General features: G+C 41.5%; 1 protein-coding gene and 1 long non-coding RNA gene across 2 annotated transcripts; one reads left to right on the forward strand and one right to left on the reverse strand.

Moving 5' to 3' along the window:
* Positions 1-3,582: 3,582 nt before the first annotated feature.
* LOC124262207 lies at positions 3,583-8,788 on the forward strand. The gene is made up of 3 exons (XR_006894519.1): positions 3,583-3,732; positions 7,992-8,172; positions 8,601-8,788. It is a non-coding gene; the product is annotated as an uncharacterized LOC124262207 (long non-coding RNA).
* Positions 8,789-13,343: 4,555 nt separating this feature from the next.
* On the reverse strand, positions 13,344-16,493 carry LOC124262208 (thyrotropin-releasing hormone receptor-like). Its single transcript, XM_046696672.1, has 2 exons — positions 15,989-16,493; positions 13,344-14,946 (listed from the first exon to the last, which is right to left on the reverse strand). Exon 2 carries the CDS (start codon positions 14,872-14,874, stop codon positions 13,696-13,698), a length of 1,179 nt encoding a protein of 392 aa, XP_046552628.1. The 5' UTR covers positions 14,875-14,946; positions 15,989-16,493; the 3' UTR covers positions 13,344-13,695.
* Positions 16,494-25,518: the final 9,025 nt, after the last annotated feature.

The raw sequence follows: 25,518 nt of genomic DNA on the forward strand, positions 1-25,518 counted from the left end.
ATCACATGCTATTATACATGCTATCACATGCTATATACATGCTATCACATGCTATTATACATGCTATCACATGCTATTATACATGCTATCACATGCTATTATACATGCTATCACATGCTATTATACATGCTATCACATGCTATTATACATGCTATCACATGCTATTATACATGCTATCATGCTATTATACATGCTATCACATGCTATTATACATGCTATCACATGCTATTATACATGCTATCACATGCTATTATACATGCTATCACATGCTATTATACATGCTATCATGCTATTATATTATACATGCTATTATACATGCTATTATACATGCTATCACATGCTATTATACATATCACATGCTATTATACATGCTATCACATGCTATATACATGCTATCACATGCTACATGCTATTATACATGCTATCACATGCTATTATACATGCTATCACATGCATGCTATATTATACATGCTATCACATGCTATTATACATGCTATCACATGCTATTATACATGCTATCACATGCTATTATACATGCTATCACATGCTATTATACATGCTATCACATGCTATTATACATGCTATCACATGCTATTATACATGCTATCACATGCTATTATACATGCTATCACATGCTATTATACATGCTATCACATGCTATTATACATGCTATCACATGCTATTATACATGCTATCACATGCTATTATACATGCTATCACATGCTATTATACATGCTATCACATGCTATTATACATGCTATCACATGCTATTATACATGCTATCACATGCTATTATACATGCTATCACATGCTATTACTGCAATACTGCTCAAAGCGGGTCTAAATCCAACTAACTCTCTCATCTCATAGCATTTTTGTCAAGCAGCTGGTTTGATATGTTGAAAATTCATAAAATGCCACATTTCCGTAAGTAAGGACTGACCACATGTGCTGTTTAGATTGTGTTCAACAGAAAAATATATCTCTGGTGACATTTCAAATATGACAAACACTTTACTATATGAAAGACCTATTAGTTTCCATAGAATGTACCTGGGATATGGGGATATTCTGTAAAAAGCCAATGCCTAGAGATTATTTAAAGAAAACAGGGCCCCGCGAAAACAATACTAGGACGGCACAATTGCACAGACACACACACGCACATACACGGCGCTGTAGAATCTTGAACACGACGTTAAATCGCATTTCTCCTTGCTTTACCTGATTCTGAATGTGCAACTACCTGTATTTTAGGTTTGCTTCATATACTTGGTCCCAAAACGACGTTAGGTTTGAAGGGAGATAACTCCTGTAGAGGTCCTTGAAATCATATTTTCAGTCGGAAAAAATAGCATTTGGTCAGAAAAGTGATAGCTGTAGGGATAGTTAAAAAACAATACGCTATGCTATTCATCGGCAAGTATTTCCTTTCATTATTTCTGGAAACAGCTAAATGGGCGTCTAATGTATGTTTTAATGATATACACAACGGACTAAGTAGAACAAATGCATCCATTTCTATTTATTACATACGACTGACTGACTGAGTTTGGTTTTACGCCGCTTTTAGCAATATTCCAGCAATATCACGGCGGGGGACACCAGAAATTATTACATACGACACCAACTCAACATTAATCATGTCGTTAAGTGGAGGCATATGGTGAAGTAATATTTACGTCACTTCTTAGTCCGTGTGTATTTAAAAGCAAATCAGAGGTGAATTTGTAGCAAGGAGAATTTTCCTGTCCCAATTTTATGTTTTGATTGATTCGACACTGCCATTAATATTGACAAAAAAGCAAACTCTAACGTCCTTTTCAACGCGTAAAATAAATGTTTTAATCATCGTTCGTTCCTGTTAAAGCTATACTTATGGGTTTATGAGTTCCTCCCTGTAAGGGGACGGTCGGGTAGCCTAGTGGTTAAAGCGTTGGCTCGTCAGGCCGATGATCCGGGTTCGAATCCCCACATGGGTACAATGTGTGAAGCCCATTTCTGGTGTTCCCCGCCGTGATGTTGCTGGAATATTGCTAAAGTCGGCGTAAAACCAAACTTAGTCAGTCAGTCCTCCCTGTAAGAAGATGAGAGCAGGGTTGTAGGGATTGTTCCCTTGTCTAATGCTCCGCACTTTGTTCTGTTAAATTATGGTCTGCCCAACAGTCCGAAGATCCGGGTTAGAATATTGATCTTCAGTAACCGATGCTTGTTGTAAGAGGCGACTAACGGGATCGGGTGGTCAGGCTCGCTGACTTGGTTGACACATGTCATCGGTTCCCAATTGCGCAGATCGATGCTCATGCTGTTGATCACTGGGTTGTCTGGTCCAGACTCGTTTATTTACAGACCCCCGTCATATAGCTGGAATATTGCTGAGTGCGGCGTTAAACATCCAGCCAAACCCTATCCTACCTCCACCCATCCCTCCCTGCAACGCTAAAGCTCAAAATGAAGCACGTCTAGATTTCCTCAGGTTCAGGGACCCACAGGGTCGGGTTACAAAGTTGTTGGACCAGCACCTTGACCAGTGGTCAGGATTCGCTGCTAACTTTTCATCTGTCAACTCATAACTGGCAAGCACAGGGTAACTATTAAAGTAAGTGAGTTTAGGGCCTGTTCCTGTGTATACGGCAAGGGAGGCAGTCAACTCTCTTCAACAGCTCTAACATCTGTTGTCAAGTTACTGCTATAATAAGGGCTCTTTATGTATTTTATTTAGCAATATTAGTATTTCAGTGCCTAATTTTCGGTCTGCGACCCTAACTTATTCAATCCCTCATGGCACCAATATAAACGTCCATTCTGACTATGTCATTACGTCGTTGCAGTTTTAACACTCACTGTTTGTATCTAAACACTCTGAATCGATAATGTCTCTGGTGCTCCTTTTAAATTTAAAAGGAATTATTTGTTTCTATATCAAATCATATAAAAAGAGAGACTACGTGGGGTAACCTAGTTCAATGTGTGAAGCTCATTCCTGGTGTCCCCTGCGATGATATTGCTGGATTACCGGTAAAAATGGCGAAAAACGGTTAGTCTGTGTGGAGTTACACCCCTCCAGCATGCCAAAAACTTGGTGTATTCAAATCCTTGTTTGGGGCGATGGGGATAGCCTAATGGTTTAAGCTTCCACTCGTCACGTTGAAGACCCGGGTTCGATTCCCACATGGGTACATTGTGAGAACCCCATTTCCGCCGTTATATAGCTAAAGGCGACGTAAAAACATACTCACTCACTCACTGTTTGCCTCTATGGGGTTTTGTCCACACCCGCATTTGTCACCTGAGTTGTCATCACACAATCAGCGTCCCCTCTATGCTGTGATGTACGAGGGTTTATGGACAAGGTCGGAGTCGCTGTCCTCCAGTTCGTCCCATTTCAGACCCCCTGCTAAAATTACCCACTCCCTCTGTGGATACACCTGCAAAACAAGATTTCACTATTACGCAATTCTTCCTGTGTGGCGCTCAGAAATTGTCAATCAACCCTAGCAACCAAGATGCTATAAAAGCGTCCTGAAACCCAACTCATTCAACCCGACCCGTAAGATGTGTGCAGCGAGGCGGTAGCCCAACCTGCAGTCTACCCACCACGGTTGACTGAACATGTCTGTCCCGTACGTCTGCTCAGTGTGAGCAGACGATATTCAGGTCATTGTCGTCTGGTCGTCCACTGGCAGCCATATATATATATCCTTCACAAATCACGGAAATACAGTCGTGAGGGTAAGTAAACTCCAGCATTACGCTATTCTGATGGCCATGAGTGACCAGGGCACATCAGTAATACATATGTACGCTTGTAGTTGGTAGAACTGATTTATGGGAGCAATTCGCCAGTGTGAGTTCATTACTGCGTTGAGGTCACGTTCACTCCTTCAGAATTCTCACTGTTGGTTTCGTGTAAACAAGACGTGTTACTGGTGCGCCTTTCCCAGAATGCATAGCTGCTAACAAGTAATGTTCTCCTAATTCTAAAATCTGAACCCTTTTACAACTTGTTTGGTGGAGTAAAGTCTCACACGTCCTTGACGTTTCTTCAAAGTAGGTCAAGCCCCGAGCCCCGTGTAGACAGGTGTGTTGTTTGTTAGCCGTGCAGATAGTTGATACTGTTAGGCTCGGCCCGAGGTGTACCCCAACCTGTTGTTTTAGTGTTCGGGGGCCTGTTGCTGAATATTTGTAGGGTTATCTTCAAGCAGTTGAAGTACTTGTGTGATTGTATGGGAAATATGTCACCAACCATGTCACGGTTGTTTTGTTATACTCGCTCACATATGTAATTTTCGACTGAATAAATGGATTGTAATCTTCAATGGCGACGGAGTTGCGCACTCCTTCGGAATGGAAGAAATGGGCTTCATACAATATACTCTCGTGTGGAGTCAAACCCAGGTCTTCGGCGTGAAGACCACCGGGCTACCCTACCGCCTCATCTTCACTTAAATACTATGGAAGATCTTATCTTTTTTTCTTATCTTCATGATCTTATCTTCATGATCTTATCCTCTGTTCAGTCGGGGTCACGATGGTTCCAACTCGTTCCCCGTGTGAAAGTGTGAAAACATCCGGTCCGCCATTGTCGCAACTGAAGACTTTTTGAAACCGGGTTGTTTGTGGGATACATGTTGTACTGGCTGAATTCCTTACAACCTATTGGGTTTAACTGAATTCCTGGAATACAGGGGTGGATACAGATTTTTGAGACAAGTCTGGCGGGGTGCACAGTTTCCACAACTTTCAGGGAGAAAGGGGTGTATCTCTCTCTCTACACTCTCTCTCTCTCTCTCTCTCTCTCTCTCTCTCTCTCTCTCTCTCTCTCTCTCTCTCTCTCTCTCTCTCTCTCTCTCTCTCTCTCTCTCTCTCTCGTGTGTGTGTGTGTGTGTGTGTGTGTGTGTGTGTGTGTCCGTGTGTGTCCGTGTGTGTCCGTGTGTGTCCGTGATGTTCAACAGAGCATTTGCGTCCTGCGTGCACAAAATGTGCACCCCCTGAAGTACAGATCGCCCACTTTCGGGTAGACGATTTATGACACAGGTCTTGAAACATGTCACCGCTACCCGGCATCCAGTGTGACGTACAAGTGTGTGTCACAACACAAGTGGATGTACTGGCAGGTGGAAGAGTGTAGTCAAGTGGAGACAACTCTCTGCATTTAGCCAACAACACGACAGCGAGACAAACAAGTGGAATATCTTACCAGTTTATTGCCGCATTTCTTCTGCTACTTCCACACTGTACAACCTCATTGACATGAAACCTGTTTACATTCTTAACCAAACTCTACCAGTTATGTGCAGTCCCATCTTCCAAAGGCAAGGGAGTTAACTCCCTGTTCAGTGGACTTAGATAGTCAATTACTTCCCTTGCCTAGGTATGTTGGTTTTATCCTTCTCAAAATCAATATTATACTTCTGATATCTCTTGATAAAAGCGAAGAGAATGATTTTCGTGATAATTTAACCCTGACACAACGCAATAACCAGTTGAAGTGCAAACACGATGTACCCCACCTGCGGTAACCATATGGTCCCTTTAAACCATTTGGATACTCACTGACTGCTAATCAGGGCTTCCTAATACATCCCGGTGCACATCTGGGCCCCGTTTCACAAAGCGATCGTAGCGCTAAGGTGATCGTAACACCCATACTTTAACATAGACTTACGACAGTCGTAGCACTAAGATGATCGTAACTCCCATACTTTAACATAGATTTACGACAGTCGTAGCACTAAGGTGATCGTAACACCCATACTTTAACATAGACTTACGACTGTCGTAGCACTAAGGTGATCGTAACTCCCATACTTTAACATAGACTTACGACTGTCGTAGCACTAAGGTGATCGTAACTCCCATACTTTAACATAGACTTACGACATTTAACATAGACTTACGACAGTCGTAGCACTAAGATGATCGTAACTCCCATACTCTAACATAGACTTACGACAGTCGTAGCACTAAGGTGATCGTAACACCCATACTTTAACATAGACTTACGACTGTCGTAGCACTTAGATGATGGTAACTCCCATACTTTAACATAGACTTACGACAGTCGTAGCACTAAGGTGATCGTAACTCCCATACTTTAACATAGACTTACGACAGTCGTAGCACTAAGATGATGGTAACTCCCATACTTTAACATAGACTTACGACTGTCGTAGCACTAAGATGATGGTAACTCCCATACTTTAACATAGACTTACGACAGTCGTAGCACTAAGGTGATCGTAACTCCCATACTTTAACATAGACTTACGACAGTCGTAGCACTAAGGTGATCGTAACTCCCATACTTTAACATAGACTTACGACAGTCGTAGCACTAAGGTGATCGTAACTCCCATACTTTAACATAGACTTACGACAGTCGTAGCACTAAGGTGATCGTAATTCCCATACTTTAACATGGACTTACGACAGTCGTAGCGCTACGATCGTTTTGTGAAACGGGGCCCTGGTCGCTTTTTTGTGCTACAGCAAAGTGCATGCGCCGTGATTTAACGACAAAAGATTCACAACTACAGACATCTGCCTTCAAAGTCAGAGAACTAGTAATTCAGTTCAAGCAAGTTATTATGTATTTATGGAATCACCTTATTTAAAGATATTTGGCTGAGCGCAATGGAGGATAGCAAATCTTGACCGGTCCAGTTTCCAACTCGATAAAGAAATTTATTGTTGCAAGGTGTTAAATATCTGCAGAGCTGTGTCGCGACAGTATCAGATTTGTACATAGGGAGCAGCGTAGAGGATGGGTTACCTTTCAGTAGCCAGAAGTAGCGGGCTAGGGAGATTGTTAGGTCTTCAGATAAAGGGGAATAACGCCCCAGATCCCAGGGCATTCGCCACCTCTCGCCCCCTTTCCGTAACCTGCCAGAATACTCGTCCCGCTACCCATGAAAGTTATGTGCGAAAACAAGACAAACCAGTCAGAATGCACGTATGGCTTTAACTGTCTTTCGATACAAAGCAAAGCAGTACTCAAGTACTGTCCATGAAATATCACAAAATTGACTTACCGGTTCATGATGACGTGAAGCCATAGTATAAAATGTATGCCATGAAGACTCACTGCAAAAGGTATTGATATAGACAGTTTACAAAACATGCAAACATACAGCAGATGTCAAATCGACACTGAACAAATAAATTTGGAAAACAAATAGATAGTCAAGTAATATACAATCCCGTAAACAAATGTACATGCACGGGGTCTATTAACAAATTCAGCTCATACAAATGAGCGATGTACAAAATGACCATACATATCTCTCTCGACTTTTGAAAAAAACAACACAAACTGCTTAAATCAATTTAAATACTCGGGAGTATTTGAATCAAAGTACCTCAGTCCATTTTGGGGGTTATTTTTCTATTTAGTCGCATGACATCCCTAAAGAGTGTTGAGGATCTGGAATTGTTAGTCACATATGCCCAGTGAGTGTGGCAGAAGGGGTCGTTGTCGGCACGGGTACTACAGATCTGTACCCCAGGTACGTTTCTGTATACAGAAAAGTACCCTAGCCAAAATCGGAATACAGAAACGTACCCTTGGACGATTCCATTCCCCAGTGTGTTGTTTTCTTGATTGGAACTGTCATACAGTTGAATTAGATGCATTTGATTGCGTTCTATAAGAAACGACCATACACGGTAACGAATATTTCGCGGAGCACAATGCCATTTGCAATCAGTTGAACAGGAACAACTACATACAGTTTCAGTTTTGGGTTGCGAAATATGGACTCATCGTCCGAGTAAGGTGCCGGGTACGTTTCTGTATTTTGATATTGTTTAGGGTACATTACTGGGGCAGTAACCTGTACTGACAACGGACCCCATCAGAAACGTATGTGGTGTGGTGTTTGGGTATCTGTAGTACCTGAGACAACGAGCCCATCAGCGTGACTGTGCGGTGTGGTGTTTGGGTGAGTGTAGTATCTTATGAACAAACCGAGGTTGAATTGTTGTTACAGACTACGAGAACAACGATGGAGACACCCGAGAAGCAGTACTACGCCGACGACGAGGCAGTCCTGACGCCAACGGACAAACTGAAGTTCGGCATTCCTCATCGGCTTCCCAGTCACCATGTTCATTTTGACTATCATCCTCATGGCGGCATACAACTAGGTCAAGGTCAAATATATGATGGAGGTCAGCATATGATTTATTCTCTAGCGGCTTCCCAGTCACCATGTTCATTTTGACTATCATCCTCATGGCGGCATACAACTAGGTCAAGGTCAAATATATGATGAAGGTCAGCATATGATTTATTCTGGTGGCAGCGGCTAGTAAGGGTTAGAACTGGTTCCCAGAAACCCATGTTGATAGAGGCGACCTAATGGACCCGCTGGTCAGGCTGGATGACTTGGGTGGTAGAGTGACGTCATACTCCGAAGTCATTCACCGGGTTGTCTGGTCAAGATTCCATTACTTAGATATTGTCATTAATTATACAATTGCTGTATTCAGCGTTAAAGCACAAAAATATAGTAAGATCCCTTCAATAAAGAAATGCATGATTCATTAAACTGGCAGTTGCCGTTTTTATATTTCACATTTGAATAATTGTGTTTCAGACCAATTACTCAGACAATAGGCGCCTTAAGCAACACCACAACCGCAGCAACAAAACGTCAACAACAACAGCACATCCATAGCAGTCACATCAACAACTGCAGCAGCATCTGACCGTTCTTTCGACAGGAATCCATGGAGACCGTGCAATAATTATTTCAATGTTCATTAAATGTTTGTCTTTCAACAATTATGTGTGACGTTTATCCCATGATGTATCAGGCCTCGGAGAATTTCCGTCATGGGTTGACTAAATATTTACAGTTAATATATTTTTTACACATTTTCAAATAAAAATTATGTGAAAAAAATAATAATAGCAGCGCGTGTTTTGATTTGATGTATGATTGAGTGAATGAGTTTAGTTTTACGCCGCACTCAGCAATATTCCAGCTATATGGCGACGGTCTGTAAATAATCGAGTCTGGACCAGACAATCCAGTGATCAACAGCATCAGCATCGATCTGCGCAAGTGGGAACCGATGACATGTGGCAACCAAGTCAGTGAGCCTGACCACCCGATCCCGTTAGTCGCCTCTTACGACAAGTATGGGTTACTGAAGATCAATATTCTAACCCGGACCTTCACGGGTAGATTTGATGCATGAGTAGAGACAATTATCACAAACATAATTAATGACATGGAATCATCACCTTCACGGGTAGATTCTCCACCCTCCTCCACAGTTCATGCTGACGGTATCTTGTTCGATTAAACGTGTGTTTCTTTAGCATTGCTTATTAAGGGCGTATCTTGTAAAATATGTGACTGGTATCAACACCATGACGTACAGTTTCGACAGCAGTTTAAGTATAACTTATACAAGTCCGCTCACTACGTCAGTTTAACTGTTCGTCTGTTATAGAATACGGTGTGTTGTAGTGAGTGAGTTTAGTTTTACGCCGTTTTTTAGCAATATTCCAGCAATATCACGGCGGGGAACACCAGAAATGGGCTTCACACATTGTGGGGAATCGAACCCGGGTCTTCGGCGTGACGAGCGAACGCTTTAACCATTAGGCTACCCCACCGCCCGGGTGTGTTTTAGGTAGGGCTGGGACGGATACTCGGGTACAGCTGGAATCGAGTCATATTTCAAGGTATCGGGTATCCGGAAAGGGAGAGAACTCTGTAATGACAAGGGCAGGTAACTCTAGCTGAGAGCAATATGGACGACGCGCAAGCAAAGTTGAGTGTTTGGGCTCATTTTGAGCTTGATGGAAATGGCAAGAAAACCAAATGCCGACTCTGTGGTACCATGCCAATCTACTGCGGAAGCAGTACAAGACAAACATCTTGCACTAAACCACAACGTAAAACACTAACATGTTCATTACATTGTGTAACTGTGTTCATTGCTTATCAAGTCAGTTCATTAAAAGCGTTTAAGATTACATTGAATTTTGTCTTTAGTTTCTATTTTATTTCAATTTCAGGAAACACAGCTTTTACATTTGTGTCAAACCTGAATACACTGACTATTAAAGAGACTGCAATTAAATGATTGTGTGTGTTGGGATGCAAATTTAGAATATTGATCTAATAATAATTGTTTTTGTTAATTTAAACGTGATAATATAGCATGTAGATACATTTCTTTATCCCTACATTCAAACAAAAGCATTTCAGTGCGACATTTATCTTCTGGAAGGATAAAAATTAAATCACCTTAAATATTTCATATACGGCCAATGAGTTATTCACGGCTCTGTATTAGTCCGTACACTGTAATGTATGATAGGCAAACCTTCATGCAACTGAGTTGCGCAACAGAGCAAAATGACCAGTCTTCATAGATACGAGCCCAGCATGTTCTATGTTGCCAACTCACTTGCATTAAAGTTTGCCAGTCTGTATATCTCGTATAGAATTCTCCAGTCAGTAACTATATCAATCTAGCTGTCTACTTGATGAATGAATAACTGGTCTTTTTCATTTTTAACGTAACACATATTTTTGGTATTGTCCGGTTAATGGAGGTTATTATAAGCGACGGTAATTTATCTGCGCATAAGCAGTGAGTAGTCAAGTCACAGTAAAGCGGGAATGAAAAGTGTTTTAAAAGTTCTGTGTTTTAAGTAGCAATGTAAGTAATGGTGTTTTATCTTTATATTGGTTATAAACACACTTAAGTCAGATAGCCTAAGATCAGTTTCAATGACTCATTGCCATTCTTTCAGGTTTTCTATATAATCTCTGTCAAATCGTGATTGAATATTCAGAAAGCTGACAGAAGTTATGTATTCCTAACATTTCCGGGTACTCGATTCGGGTAAGTACGTGCGGGTACTCGATTCCATCTTTTCCTACCCGCCCCAGCCCTAGTTTTAGGCCAGTGGTTAAAACTAGTGAATGTTTTTGTCTGAAAGGATTCGTTGAATGAGTGTGCGCTATATACAGGATCCGCTGACTGAGTGTTCGCTTTGTACAGGATCCGTTGAATGAATGTTCCCTATATACAGGATCCGCTGACTGAGGGTTCGCTATATACAGGATCCGCTGAATGAGTGTTCGCTATATACAAGAACCGTTGACTGAGTGTTCGCTATATACAGGATCCGCTGAATGAGTGTTCGCTATATACAAGATCCGTTGACTGAGTGTTCGCTATATACAGGATCCGCTGAATGAGTGTTCGCTATATACAAGAACCGTTGAATGAGTGTTCGCTATATACAGGATCCGCTGAATGAGTGTTCGCTATATACAGGATCCGCTGAATGACTGTTCGCTATATACAGGATCCGTTGAATGAGTGTTTTCTACATGCAGTATCCGTTGAGTGTTCGCTAGAGTGGTCACCCGGGGACTCGCCTGGTCATAGAAATACAAACAACCCCCCACTCCACAGTTATATACTCATGGAAACAAACATGGCAACACATGAAAGTACAACTGTTCCTTTAGTCCTTTCCAGGTTTCTTCAGAAGGTATGCATTGCACTGTGAGTGAAATTCTGGAAATAAACACTTCATGTGTTCCCTTATTCGTTTCTATGAGTATGTAATTGTGTCTTCAACTCAGAGAAGAGGACAGATATGTGGTTTGTCATAAGTCGACAGGACACGCCTAATCATAAAAATATATAAATCCCTCAATATGAAAATTATAATTGGGTCTTCAGCTCTGTCCGAATCACTCCCAGTAAAATATTTGTGGTTTGTCCGATAACATTGACGGAATACATTTTGTTTCCACGCTAAAAACTGTTTTCTTCGGCCATCGCAGTGTACATGCGACTGGCGACACAGTGATATTAAAAATATATTATAGTGTTCATGATGCTTGTACAGTAACCTTTGCAAAATGCTTTAACAAAATCACATACAATTTTGATGATTTCAATGGGACAAAAATAACAGTTCTTAGAAAGGGCTCATAATGGGTTTGTAATTATTGATCAACATACATGGCAATAGCTATCTGATATTTATGCCGATACGATATAGCAGGTGACATGCGGCATGAATACCGGTATGATATAGTACTCTAACGGGCATCCATAACAACAGTACGATAAGTACTGTGACTCACGTAAAACACAGATACAAGTACTGTGACTCACGTAAAACACAGATACAAGTACTGTGACTCGCGTAAAACACAAACACAAGTACTGTGACTCACGTAAAACACAGATACAAGTACTGTGACTCGCGTAAAACACAAATACAAGTACTGTGACTCACGTAAAACACAGATACAAGTACTGTGACTCACGTAAAACACAGATACAAGTAATGTGACTCACGTAAAACACAGATACAAGTACTGTGACTCGTACTGTGACTCACGTAAAACACAGATACAAGTACTGTGACTCACGTAAAACACAGATACAAGTACTGTGACTCGCGTAAAACACAAACACAAGTACTGTGACTCACGTAAGACACAGATTCAAGTACTGTGACTCGCGTAAAACACAAACACAAGTACTGTGACTCACGTAAAACACAGATGCAAGTACTGTGACTCACGTAAAACAGATACAAGTACTGTGACTCACGTAAAACACAGCTACAAGTACTGTGACTCACGTAAAACACAGCTACAAGTACTGTGACTCACGTAAAACACAGATACAAGTACTGAGACTTGTTTGCATGAATACCGGTATGAGATTCGATAATTTTATTTACGTCGACCAAACCTTACCAAAGCTCACAATAAACAACTTTTAAGTATATTGTAATAGGCGCGTGGTGTGTGTTGAACAGGCGCCCAGTGACAGCAGAACTAAATAGATAAATGACAAGTGTCAGATGGATACTGAATGTGGATGCTTTGCGTTGTGTTCTCGGTCTCTTAGTTTGTGTGGTCAGTATATCTTGCCTACTAGTTCTGTATTAAAACGGTTCCTGGTGGGTTCTTCCAATTCCTTCTATTATATATTCACAGTTGTTTTACAAATTGCCTGGAGTAATCAAATCTGTATCAGACAAAGCTCTGATCGATAGTTGTAGCAGTCAATCAGAACACATTCTGGCCATTGTCGAACCAGGATAACCGGATTCCGGGATTACTAAGGGAGGTAACTCTCAATTCAGAGTTGTTGGAACTCACAGTTCCATTCGTGCTATCAAGATACAATGTACCATGTTTACTTTTGTCGTCATATACTGTAAACAATAAAGCGAACAGAAGAATGGGGACAATTGTTATGGCTGTACAACCTTTATTCTGCATTTAAGCGACGTTTCGACATAGTTGTATATGTCGAAACGTCGCTTATACAGAATAAAGAAGTTGTATATCCCTAAAAATTGTCCTCATTCTTCATCTCCTCAACTTCTAAATGCAAATCAAAGATGTAAAGCGAACACGCTAAAACGAACTAACGGAAATTAGGAACTGTTTGTCTGGTAATGTTGACTTGCTGTTTATTTTAGTCAAAAACGTTATAAAGAACTACGGGTATAACGAGCTAAAATCTCTGGTCCCATTGTGTTCGTTAAAATCGTAGTAAAATGTAACACACAAAGTTACGTCAAGCAGAGTTCAACACTTGTACAGAGTCTCCAGTTCGAATAAATCTGATAAAACCGATATGTGTTGGCTAGATGATGTGATTTGATGTCGACCGTGAGTTCTTTCAATGGTATGGATCGAGCGTGACGCTTGGTTCAGCGTTCACTTTGTTTTTTGGAGCCATCATTAGGAGTAACTCCCTCCTGAATCGCGGTCCTGTGAGACAGTAGAGAAAGAAGTGGGCGGCATTGTTCGTGTACTGCAACAGATTAACCACACACCACCACAAATGGAGCTGAGCCTCGGTCTGGGCGTCGGGCGTCTCGCGCCATGTTCCGAACCCGATCATGTACACAACAATCGGTGACGTCAGCAGCAAGAACAGACAGTTGACCGATAGCAACATCAAGGTGAGGTGCGACGTTTTCTGAGAGGCTGACTTGACTTTTGTGTTGCTGTTGTTCGACTGCGTGCTTATTACGCTGATCTTCGGACGTGTTGATTGGCCAGGCGGAGTAAGGATGTTTCGTTCCTTCTGATTGGTTGATTTCAGTTCATGTCGGTACCTCTCACTCTCGGAAACGGTGTGGCGACGGATCTTGTCGGCAGAGATTGCGAGTTTCCTTATGATTATCCCATTGCAGGTGATCATGATCGAAAACGGGACAAAACATACGATGAACAAGTCAATCCATGGCCAGATGACAGTTACAAATTGTTTCATATCATCGTTAGCGGCATCACAATCTACCCCATCCCCGAATATCGTACGAGGACTGAGGCCATACGACCAGGCAAAGTGAATGTTTATTACCATCAAGAAAGCCAACATGGCGGCGGCGGTTATTCTCGCCCTCCGCAGAGTACAGTACTTCCGGGCTTTGAAAGGTGCGCATACGAACAGACACCTATCAACGGTAAGTGCAACCAGTATCCAAGCTCCGAAATCTAGAGACACATACACAAGAAAAATATGGAACTTACAAGAAAATTCCGAATATAGGCGAAGATCTTCGTCAAATGTGTAATTTATCCAGTAACGCAGTAACCCAGTATACAACACGAAGACGTCAGTGACTGCCAACACGGCCAAGTAAAACATCGTCGTCGACGATCGCATCCGTTTGCGGCATAAAACAATGACAGACAGCAAGCTTCCGATGGTGCCAATGAGAATGAGGAGCGGAGATATCGCCTTCCACATGAAGACACCAGCCTGGTATTCAGGAAAGTCCTTATACGTCAGCTCGGTAATGTTCATAGCCATGGGGCCACTTGGAGGCTGAAGACGGAATCTGATCATGGTGAAATCACGGGATCCGTAGCACCGATGGTAATGGCAGACTGAGATTCCTCTTTGTAGACTGTCTCTAACCTGCATACAGATATATGACTGATTCAAACAATGAGGCGAACGTAGCGTTCGTGTTAATCTCAACAAATGCTATTGTTTGCTGTTAAACGCCAAGACCACCTCCAGCACTGGCTAGATATGACCACAACCACATACAAAATCAGGACTAGATTAAGATCAAACCAGAGATTAAGATAAGAATCGGTTAATAGCAAACTTAATAATTTATTTGGATTCCCTGTGGTGACAATGCCAAAACCAGTTGATAACAATGTCACATTAGTAAAATGACCAATTGTAAATCACCAGTATCTAAGGGACAACGGACATCAGTATGGACAAGTTGTCAAGGAGTTTTCCTATACGGTCATGGGTTCGAATCTCATATTTGTACTGACTATGATCCTTGGTTTGTCTGCACCACCAGAATCATTTCGAGCCTGGCCCCCAAAATCTATAGGGGCGGGCAGGTAGACTAGTGGTTACAGCGTTCGCTCGTCACGATAAAGACCGATTCCAAATGTTGGACTCCTCACAATGGTACGATGTGTGAAGCCCAGTTCCGGTGTCCCCCCGCGGTGATGCTGCTGGAATAATGCTTTTCACTCACTCACTCATTGGAATTACATGACACTCAGCTCATGACGACATTTATAGGGAGTGGCATATACACGTAGGTGTCCTACCTTCACCAAACGAGTTTTAAACGTTTTCAGTGTTGTACCTTGAACACGAAATATGTTGAATTGTGCGTTTTTCCGAGTGTTTGTTATCATGATCAACGCAGCACCCAGACCAGACAATCCAGTGATTGACGGTATGTGTGACCTATAAGGTGTTGAAACTTGTCACATTATGATGCTACCAGTCTGTGCAGTAGGCATAATAGTCACAAATGCTTTTTCATTTCTTATGTCAAATTGACCTCTGAAATTTGCATATTAGTAAAACTGGGAGATTCAAGGATGTCATTGATAAAATTCATAAATGTATTTTTGAATGACTAGATTCAAAGCGGTTGAGACTAGTTTACTTTAAGAATGAAGGTGAAGATCGTACTTACGTAGTTTTATTTCACAAGTGCAGCATTTCGTGCTCATTTTCCGTGATGGAACTACGAGACCGCCACGAACGTTGATCGTACACGCCCGTATACCGTAATTCTTGAAGTCCAGCCAGCCTGTGTGATCCGAGTCGCTATCGACAATATATGGTATTGGACAGATGGTGACAACATAAAAATAACGATAACTTTAATGACTCACAATGAGGCCGTTGTTGACGCTGTTCCGTCAGTTGTTCACAACCCAAAATGTCGTCAAGCCTTCCTAGACAAGTTTGTACATAAGATGTACAGAAGTTCTTTTTGTTTACTGAAGGTACTGTTGAAGGAAAAGGGATAACAGAATGTAGCTATTTTGGTAAGTGTTGAAGATCGCGAATCTAGGTGACGTTCACGGGGGTAAGAAGTAACAGCGCCATTAAGTTTTCAGGTGATGTCGTAAAATGTGAAGTACAATTTCTGGTACTCGACATGTCGTAAATCAGAACGTTGGTCAGAAATCAAATCTCAGTTCATAACGACAATCTGTAATAAAAGGGAACCTGAGGCAGGTGTATCCTCGTTCTACAAGAGTGGCGACGTCGCGTTGAGGTTTTATGACGCAATAGCCAAATGTTTACAACGTTCAAGAACTAAACTATGTGAAACATGGCGGGCCTGAATGGTGCACGGAATACGGCATGTCGTAAAGCCCGAGTCAAGATGTCGTAAAGATACGCGTCAAGTTGTGTTTAATGTGTTGTCGCCAATAACAATAACATGATCATGTTGTTTTATACTTATGACAGCCATAAATAAGAGGGACCAGAATTTCATAGTAATCTTGAAAAATAGAATCAATAAAACCCTCTCAATTATCGTAAGAAATATCATCAAAAAAACAATTGTTGACTTCTTTGGGGCTTTTGTTTTCACATTTGGTCTAGTTTCATCTCTATACTAGCCACACAAGCCAAGAAGTCCTGTATCTTGGAACCCTATCCACTAAACGTCCGTGGCACTGTGCCATTCACGCTTATGGTAAAGTATAGAGTTGTCGATAGGGGACCCTGGATCTTTCGTAACATACAATGTATATTCTACTTAGGGCTGCACTTTCTCAGTAAAGTGCAGATCCGGACTCACACTGGCAGATTGAGGCACGTGATCGTCAGCCATCTAACCCACTCAGCCACCGCAGGTATCCATATAAATGGAAGTCGGACAACTTGTAGTTCAGGGCCTAGATTTTCGAAGCTTTCTTAGAGCTAAGATAGTCGTAAGTTAATGTTAATGTATGGCACTTACGACAATCTTAGCGCTAAGAGAGCTTCGAAAATCTAGGCCCTCATCACGTACTCTGTGTACCCCTCTGACGAGTGTAATCTTGATCTTGACCAAATACTTAATCACCTGCAGTATGTCTTCACCAGCCTCACCCGTATGCTACTAGGCTAGCAAAGAGGATCCTCCCAACAAATACGTCCTTATACAAGTGATGTGTCAGATTACTTGCGATTGTGATGACACGTACACTGATCTTCCTCGATTCTAGGAAGTGAAACTACAACAGTCAGTTTTGTTCAACCGTTTAATCATCTCTGTATTGTTGTTGTTCTCCTCCACTTTCGGTTTCATCTGTTTGTTGTGCCGGTCGTTCTCAGTAATATTCCACTATATGTAAATAATTGAGTTTGCACCAGACAATCCAGTGATTGGCATCATGATCATCGATCTCCTCTATTAGGATACGATGACATATGTCAACCAAGTCAGCAAGTCTGAACGCTCAATCCTGTTAGTCGCCTTTTACGACAGGCATGGGTTGCTGAAGACCTATTCTAACCCGGATCTTCATGGGTCCAGCTATTTATATGCTACTTGGTATCAACTGCCTGTTATCTTCTGCTTATCTCCAAGCATCATGTATATAAACCACTAACTACATAGCGTTAGTCACTCCAGCGTGATAACGGTATATAAATCTACATCGACACGCAATGTACCGGAAGTTATGGTCTATAAAGTTGTGTTTTCCTACTCAGAGCTCCAGATAATTATTTTGACTATTAAAATTGAGGATTAAAATACCAAATGGAAATAGGAGGAGTATTTCACAGGTTGCATGGTTTTATTACTTTTCCTTGCTAGTTGAAACAGTTTTCCTTTTAAACAAACTCGACGAATTTCTTTTGGTTAGTCATTCTTACTGCAGACGACAGGAAATATATGACAGTGCGCGTTTAGCTTTTGCGCATTAAATGTTTCCATACGCTAGTTAATGGCCACCACGTAATCTACAGTAGCCCTAAAGCTGTATTATTACTGATATCGACCGGAAACGTTGTGACAGTAACGTTGTTTACGAGCTAGCTTTTCAATAAATCGTGCCCCTAACGTGGATTAGAAATAATCAGGGAGACCATTCGCAAAAACCGCCAATCTTCGCTTCAATACAGACAATCAATACTATTCGAGATCTTAAGATCGAATGTGTAGGACTGAAACAATATTTGACAGGTTTGGTTCACGCATGTAAACAAAATCTGACTCGTATTCTTAGAAAGTTGTGCGTATCTTTCACTCATTGATTTGACTTTGTATGCGTATATCTGAATTATCCATGCGTAATTTACGCAGATACGCATGTTTATCTGGAGCCCTGGAGTTCTTACTCTATAATGCCAGTCAAACATACACAATAGATGTTCGTTGTTCTTCATGAAAACTTCACGCCAACCTGATTGAGCATAAGAAGGGGGCGGTGGGGTAGCCTAGTGGTTAAAGCGTTGGCTCGTCACGCCGAAGACCCGGGTTCGAATCCCCACATGGGTACGATGTGTGAAGCCCATTTCTGGTGTCCCCCGCCGTGATGTTGCTGGAATATTGCTGAAAGCGGCGTAAAACCAAACTCAGTCAGTCAGTCAGAGCATAAGAATGGTCGTTCAAAATTGGACTGTATAGGGAAGTCTAAATTTCAGAGTCAGTATGTCGATATCTGATCCATTCATAGTGTGGAGGGCTGTTGGTAACCTAGTGGCTAAAGCGTTCGCGCGTCACGCCGAAGACCCGAGTTCGATTCCCCACATGGTGCAATGTGTGAAGCCCATTACTGGTGTCCCCCGCCGAGATATTGCTGGAATATTGTTAAAAGCGGCGTAAAACCATTCTCACTCACTCACAGTATATTCACCGAATCATTGGGCTCTAGAATGCACGTATCCTTCATTTACACTAGGCGTTCATTAAACATAAAACATCGCTACATGCCCCTCCTAGAACGTGTTCTTTTATTATGAAAATGCCTTTATCACAGCAAGGTTTTGAAGCGCCTTCCAATCCACTAATGTGTATCGTGTAGGGGAGACAACTCTGTCAGTCTGTTGTGGAGTGCGTGATTGACAGGTCAGTGTGAAGCATTCCTGGGCGATAAGAGATGGGGAAAACGTGCAGCTGTGTGGAACCGACACTGCCGAGTTACGAACTTCACACACCGCTGCTTGAAGCCGAGAACTTCTACATCATAAAGCGACGTTCATAAAACAGGCCATAAACGATAAAGTGAAAATGCTTTAATATACCGGCCACATCCCATTTAAAGGCTATTTATATGGCGAGTGAAGGGTTTGTTGAAGTAGTTAGTAGTAGTAGTAGTAGTAATGGTAGTAGTGGTAGTGGTATGAGGAGTAGTTATAGTGGCGGTATTAGTTGTAGTGGTGGTAGGAGTAGATAAATAGTAGTAGTGAGTGAGTTAAAATGTTACGTCACATGAGGAGCATTATAGTTCATAGTTGTAGTGGTGGTAGGAGTAGATAAATAGTAGTAGTGAAGTTAAAATGTTACGCAAGGGCATTATTTCATCCATATGTGATGAATGAAGACGCCAGTCATCGCTAGGCAGTAAATTAACTAGAATATCACAGATCAGTAAGTAGTAGTGGTGGCAGTAGTAGTAGTAGTAGTAGTAGTAGCAATAGTAGTAGTAGTAGTAGTGAGAGGTAGTGAGTAGTAGTCGTAATACTTATTAGCAGTGGCAGTGAGTAGTGAGTGTAGCAGTAGTAGAAGCAGCAGTAGTACTAGTGGTGGCGGTGGTAGCAATGGTGGCAGTAGTAGTAGTAGTAGTAATACTTATTAGTAGTGGTGGTAGTAGAGCAGCAGTAGTAATGGTGGTAGTAGTAGCAGCAGCAGCAGTGGTGGTAGTATGCAGTGAGTGGTGGTGGTAAAAAGTAGTAGTAGTAGTAGTAGCAGCAGTGAAGTGGTGGTAGTACGAATGGTAAGCAGGTAGTACCAGCAGTAGTAGTGTACCCTCTGAGAGGTGGTGGTGATGGTAGTAACAGAAGTAATGGTGGTAAAGCACAGTAGTGGGAGAGGTAAAGCACAAGTACAAGTACAAGGTGACGTTGTGGTTGTAGATGAGGTTGCAGATGCAGTGGAAGATGTCAATACATCCATTTTATTCCGACCTGAGTCACATGAACTTGAATATCACGACCAAAGTGATTTACTTAAACCACAATTACTATCACTACCTGATGATGCACCTCCACGTCCTGCGTCTCTCAATGTGCTGCAAACAGAACGCATCTCTTTGAATTCTTCAGGGATGTTTCTGCAGTATGTTGATCCATTCCACTGTTGACGTCTACCGATCTTGTTACCGGAGACAAGTAAATCTCAAGCTGTTTACCACGTGACCTCTCAACCTATGACGTCAGATAACGCGAGAAGACGCTTGAGATCTCCCGCATCAGCGCTCAACGTGAGCTTCCGACTTAAACGCCCATATCAGTGTTCCAAATTTCTTTAGTCTTTTGCCACAGAATTTTTATTCATAAGGTCGTGTAAACATGTTATAATTAATTTATTAAGTGTTTACTTTTCTTTTGTTTCACTTTTGTTTTCATGGCGGGCATGAAGGTGAATATCTGAAAGTTTCACTTTGCGCTTATACCGTGTGAAAATATTTCCTTAGCTATTGCAAACATGGCAGATTTGTTTCTTCCACAGACTTCAATACGAAGTTCAGCTTCTCCCTTTGGGATTTCGGGTTAGAATATCAACCTACAACCTAAACAAACTTGTGGCCTAATGAGTGAGTTAGGGAGAGTGAATCTATATGGTGTTATGCCGCTTTTAACAATAATCCAGCAATATCACAGCAGGGGACACCAGAAATGGACTTCACACATTGTACCCATGTGGGGAATCGAACCCGGGACTGCGTCGTGACGAGCGAACACTTTAACCACTGGGCTACCCCACCGCCTCTTTTTCATAATGAGTTCACAGCATGTCAGCGTACCCGACGGCGGCGGTCGTTGATAGCAATATGGATCACTGGATTGTGCGGTCCAGACACTATTATTTACTCGCCGCTGTCACATAGCTTGAACATTTGCTGTACATAACAAACAAACACGGACAACAGGATGAGTCAAGATGCGGAGCTACAAACAACCCCAGGCACTGAAGCCAAATATACAGAGATGATAAAGGTTGAACAAAGTAAGCTGTTGTAGTCCATGTCCATGAACCGAGTATCTACTGGGGAGGTTGTGTCAATGTACTTGTCACAATTAATGTAAGAGATCACTCTTTTAGTTACTTATTTGTAGGAGGATCCTCAAATAAAGTTCAAACGTATCTACAGTAATGTTTCCAACTCGAAAATGCAAATATTTCAGCATACAAAGAGTGAGTGAGAAAGTTAGTTTTACGCCGCTTTTAGCAATATTCCAGCATTATCACGACAGGGACACCAGACATGGGCTTCACACATTGTCTCCATGTGGGGAATCGAACCAGGGTTTTGGGCATGACAAGCGAACGCTTTAATCACTGGGTCACCCAACCGCCACTCAGCATACAAAGAAAATGAGCATCTATATACATGTAGATGAAACATAAGCTCCTGAGCTAAAGAAGCTATACACTTGAAAGTTGGACTTGGCCAAACTTAACCACAAATATTACAGACCAAAAACAAAAACAATTCCAAAATAACAACTACCACACTTGTATCAAATTAATCACTGTCAAATAACCATTCCTTGATTCAATTTTAGCTTCATAACGCTGAATACTTCCTTTTGCCTGAGAGTAGGCTGGTCTCGTCTGAAATCACCTTGATCACCTAATCCACCAACAAGTGTTCCCATCCTTCAATCTACAAGGAACCTCTGAAGTGTATACACGCGGAATCTATGTTCACTCGGGACTTCCACCGCAAATAGCCGCAGAAATATGTAAAGAGTTCATGTGATTGCTGAAGCCTGTGCTGCTGACTATTTTCAGTTGCGACTGTAAAGAAACCATGTCCTCGCAGATGTAAGGTAGCCGATCCCCATCTTCGGTTGTCCAGGGAATTATATCTTGTTACTATGACTACCCTGGTCTATTCGTTACCATGGCTTCATTTGTAAAGTGACATCACTTCTATCGTATCAGTAACATCTCACTTAATTTCACTCGCACAGCTATTTTTAGCTTTTCTCAAAGCATTCTTGCAAAAGATAGTTCAGGAAGCATTCAACATACTGAGACGTCTAATAAACTCAATAATCAAGCGATGTCTATGTCTTTGGTATATATACAGGTATGTGATAACGGCTTGTAACTACGAGTCATAACGAGACAATCAAATGATAGATGTAATGGACAACTATCCATATGACCATCCGATTCTCTAGGTTGTCTCATACGGCCAGCGTACGCGTATCAAAATGGATAATATATTTTGAAGCCGTTTTTAATCAAAGTGGCTTTAGCTTTTACTGGCTAAGTCAACAGTCTGTCTTTCCCAAGGTAGGTAGGTAGGTATGGTTTTAGTGCGGCCTTGGGCCTTAAAAGGCCTATATGCGCCCATGTCTTTCCCAATGATATTAAATCTATTATCTCCCTTAGGTTACATAATATAGCAACTCGAACATGGCGTGCAGAGATTTCGAATTCATCTTAAAGTACCACTTAACGAGTATTCAAATCTGAACTTGTCCGTATATTTGACATCTATATTCCTTTCACCTTGGCTCTTAAGTTCCTTTCTTAGAAATTCCTGCCATCGTTTACCTATAGAAGTAGGTGGCACAAAATTCCACCAGAAGAAAGGATGTGTAACCGCTGCGACACGTGTGATGTTGACGATGAAATTCCATTACATTTTTCTCTGCCGTTTCTTCAAACAACGGAAAACATACATCCCAAACCATTATGTTAAAAAAAACCAATGTGTTAAAATTTAATGAATTGTTTAAGTGTATAAAGAATAAGAGTTTTAAAACAAAATATGTATATTCTGTACGTATCCATCCTGCCATCTTATGTACTCTTTAACTGTGTACTAGTATTTGTACATCTTATTGTCATCGGTTCCCAATTGCGCAGATCGATGCTCATGCTGTTGATCACTGGATTGTCTGGTCTAGACTCGATTATTTACAGGCCGCCGCCATATAGCTGGAATATTGCCGAGTGCGGTGTAAAACTGAACTCACTCACTCATTGTACATCTTATGCCGAGTATCCCGGCCTGAGCGTAATAAACGTTTTCTGTTCTGGTATGTAGGTTGCGAGGGACCCTTTCAAGGCTGGAATCTCCAGGATTTAAGGCTGACTGAATATGGTTTCACGCCGCTTTTGGCAATACTCCAGCACTATCTCAGCGAAAGTGGGACCTGTACTTGCAAATATTCCAGCATACCAAGAGTGGATGAGTGAGTTTAGTTTCACGCCGCTTTTAGCAATATTCCACCCATGTGGGGAATTTTATACATATTTGTAGAACTGGCATATTTTTACATAAATATAAGTACTAAAATACATGTTGGTAATCGCTGCTTTACGAAAACGCTAAGCTTGCTGCGCAGAAAATCAGAGAAACCAGTTTATCTGCTACATGACCACGACTACAGGGACACCCAGTGTCATTATAATACGAGCGTAGTATTGCTCGCTACGTAAACATGAACCGCTATGCTCTGATTTCAATGAGATTGTCTGAACCAGGTCAGGCTGACTGATGAAGTCAATGTATCCGTCGAGCACGAAGCAAAAATACCAATACTGTTTTTTGGTGATTATGTTTTTGATTCGTTGGAGTGAGTGAGTGAGTGAGTGCGTTTACGATGTGTCAACCAAGTCAATGAGTCTGACCAGCCGATCCCGTTAGTCTCCTCTTACAACAAGCATGGGTTACTGAAGACCGATTCTAACCCAGATTTTCACGGGTCTTGATTCGTTGTAATATCAACAATGATGAAATCATCTTAGAATTGATCAGATAATTCAGGCAGATGTCATGGAAGCTGACCTTTTGGTGACCTTGAAAACAGCATGTTTAATGATTGTTTGTTTATTGTGTATATTTTACTGCGAACCATAAACAAACCTTTACTCTCTACAATGTACCCAAAGGCAAGAGACCAAAATGTTATTGAACTATATATGCCACAGAGGGGGGAGTAAAATGTATTCTCGGAGAAGTGCTGAAAAAAACTTTAATCTTTAAACATTTACTTACGCTCGAGAGATCATTCCTTGTTGCCTAGCAACAGGTATATATAGATATACATATATTCATCATCAAGTTCGTGCAGTTATTCCCGTGATATTTATTGTATTTATATACTGAAGAAAATAAGTAAGGGACCATGATGGTATTTTGGTAGTGATAACAGAGCATCCCCCAAAATATTCGTAATCCGTTTTGGGTTGTACATACATATCCAAATGATATAGCATCTGCAATATGAATCAAAATAGACATAAATGTCAGTTTTGATTGGACATTCTCATATCGAAATATCCGTGGCCTTGAAAGTAAATATATACTTTGTGGTGAGTTCGACGTCGTATCAGTTGTTCCAATCGAAAGCGCCAGATGTGTTCTCGACATGGAAGCTTTGCTCTCTTTGAGAATTCTCCACCTCTCTCAGATCGTATCGTGTTGGGCATCGCCTAGAATTACACTGTTACACTTCCAGGCAACAGTTCCCAGCACGACCCCACAATATTTACAGTCGGTCTCCGCGGTAACCCACGTGCCTTTTCGCGTACTGAAACTACACACACTTTCTCCGTACAGCTTTGACGTGAAAGAGCAAGAATATTGTAGGGGCTATTTAGAGACAAACATACAGTTCCGAAATACAGTTGTGTAGAGCTTGAGGTCTCTTATTAAAAAAATACATTTATAAATGATGTGTTTAAACCCAGTCGCGATAGCATCTGCGCCTTGGTTTACCTGTCATAGACAGTACCTTGAAGTCTCAGATATGTACTTGTTTTCGTTCTCTTAGTTATTGTTTAACGTCGCACTCAGCAATATTCCAGCTATATGATGTCGGCCTGTAAATAATCGAGTCTGGACCAGACAATCCAGTGATCAACAGCATGAGCATCGATCTACCCAATTCGGGTACGATGACATGTGTCAACCAAGTCAGCGAGCCTGACCACCCGCCTCTTAGGACAAGCATGGGTTACTGAAGGCCAATTCTAACCCGGATCTTCACGTAGCACTGGCTAATAACGGATAGACAGAATTAATTATG

This window comes from Haliotis rubra, unplaced genomic scaffold (genome assembly GCF_003918875.1).
Source record: "Haliotis rubra isolate DU_JTF1 unplaced genomic scaffold, ASM391887v1 Scf827, whole genome shotgun sequence".
NCBI classification, from domain to species: Eukaryota; Metazoa; Mollusca; class Gastropoda; order Lepetellida; family Haliotidae; genus Haliotis; species Haliotis rubra.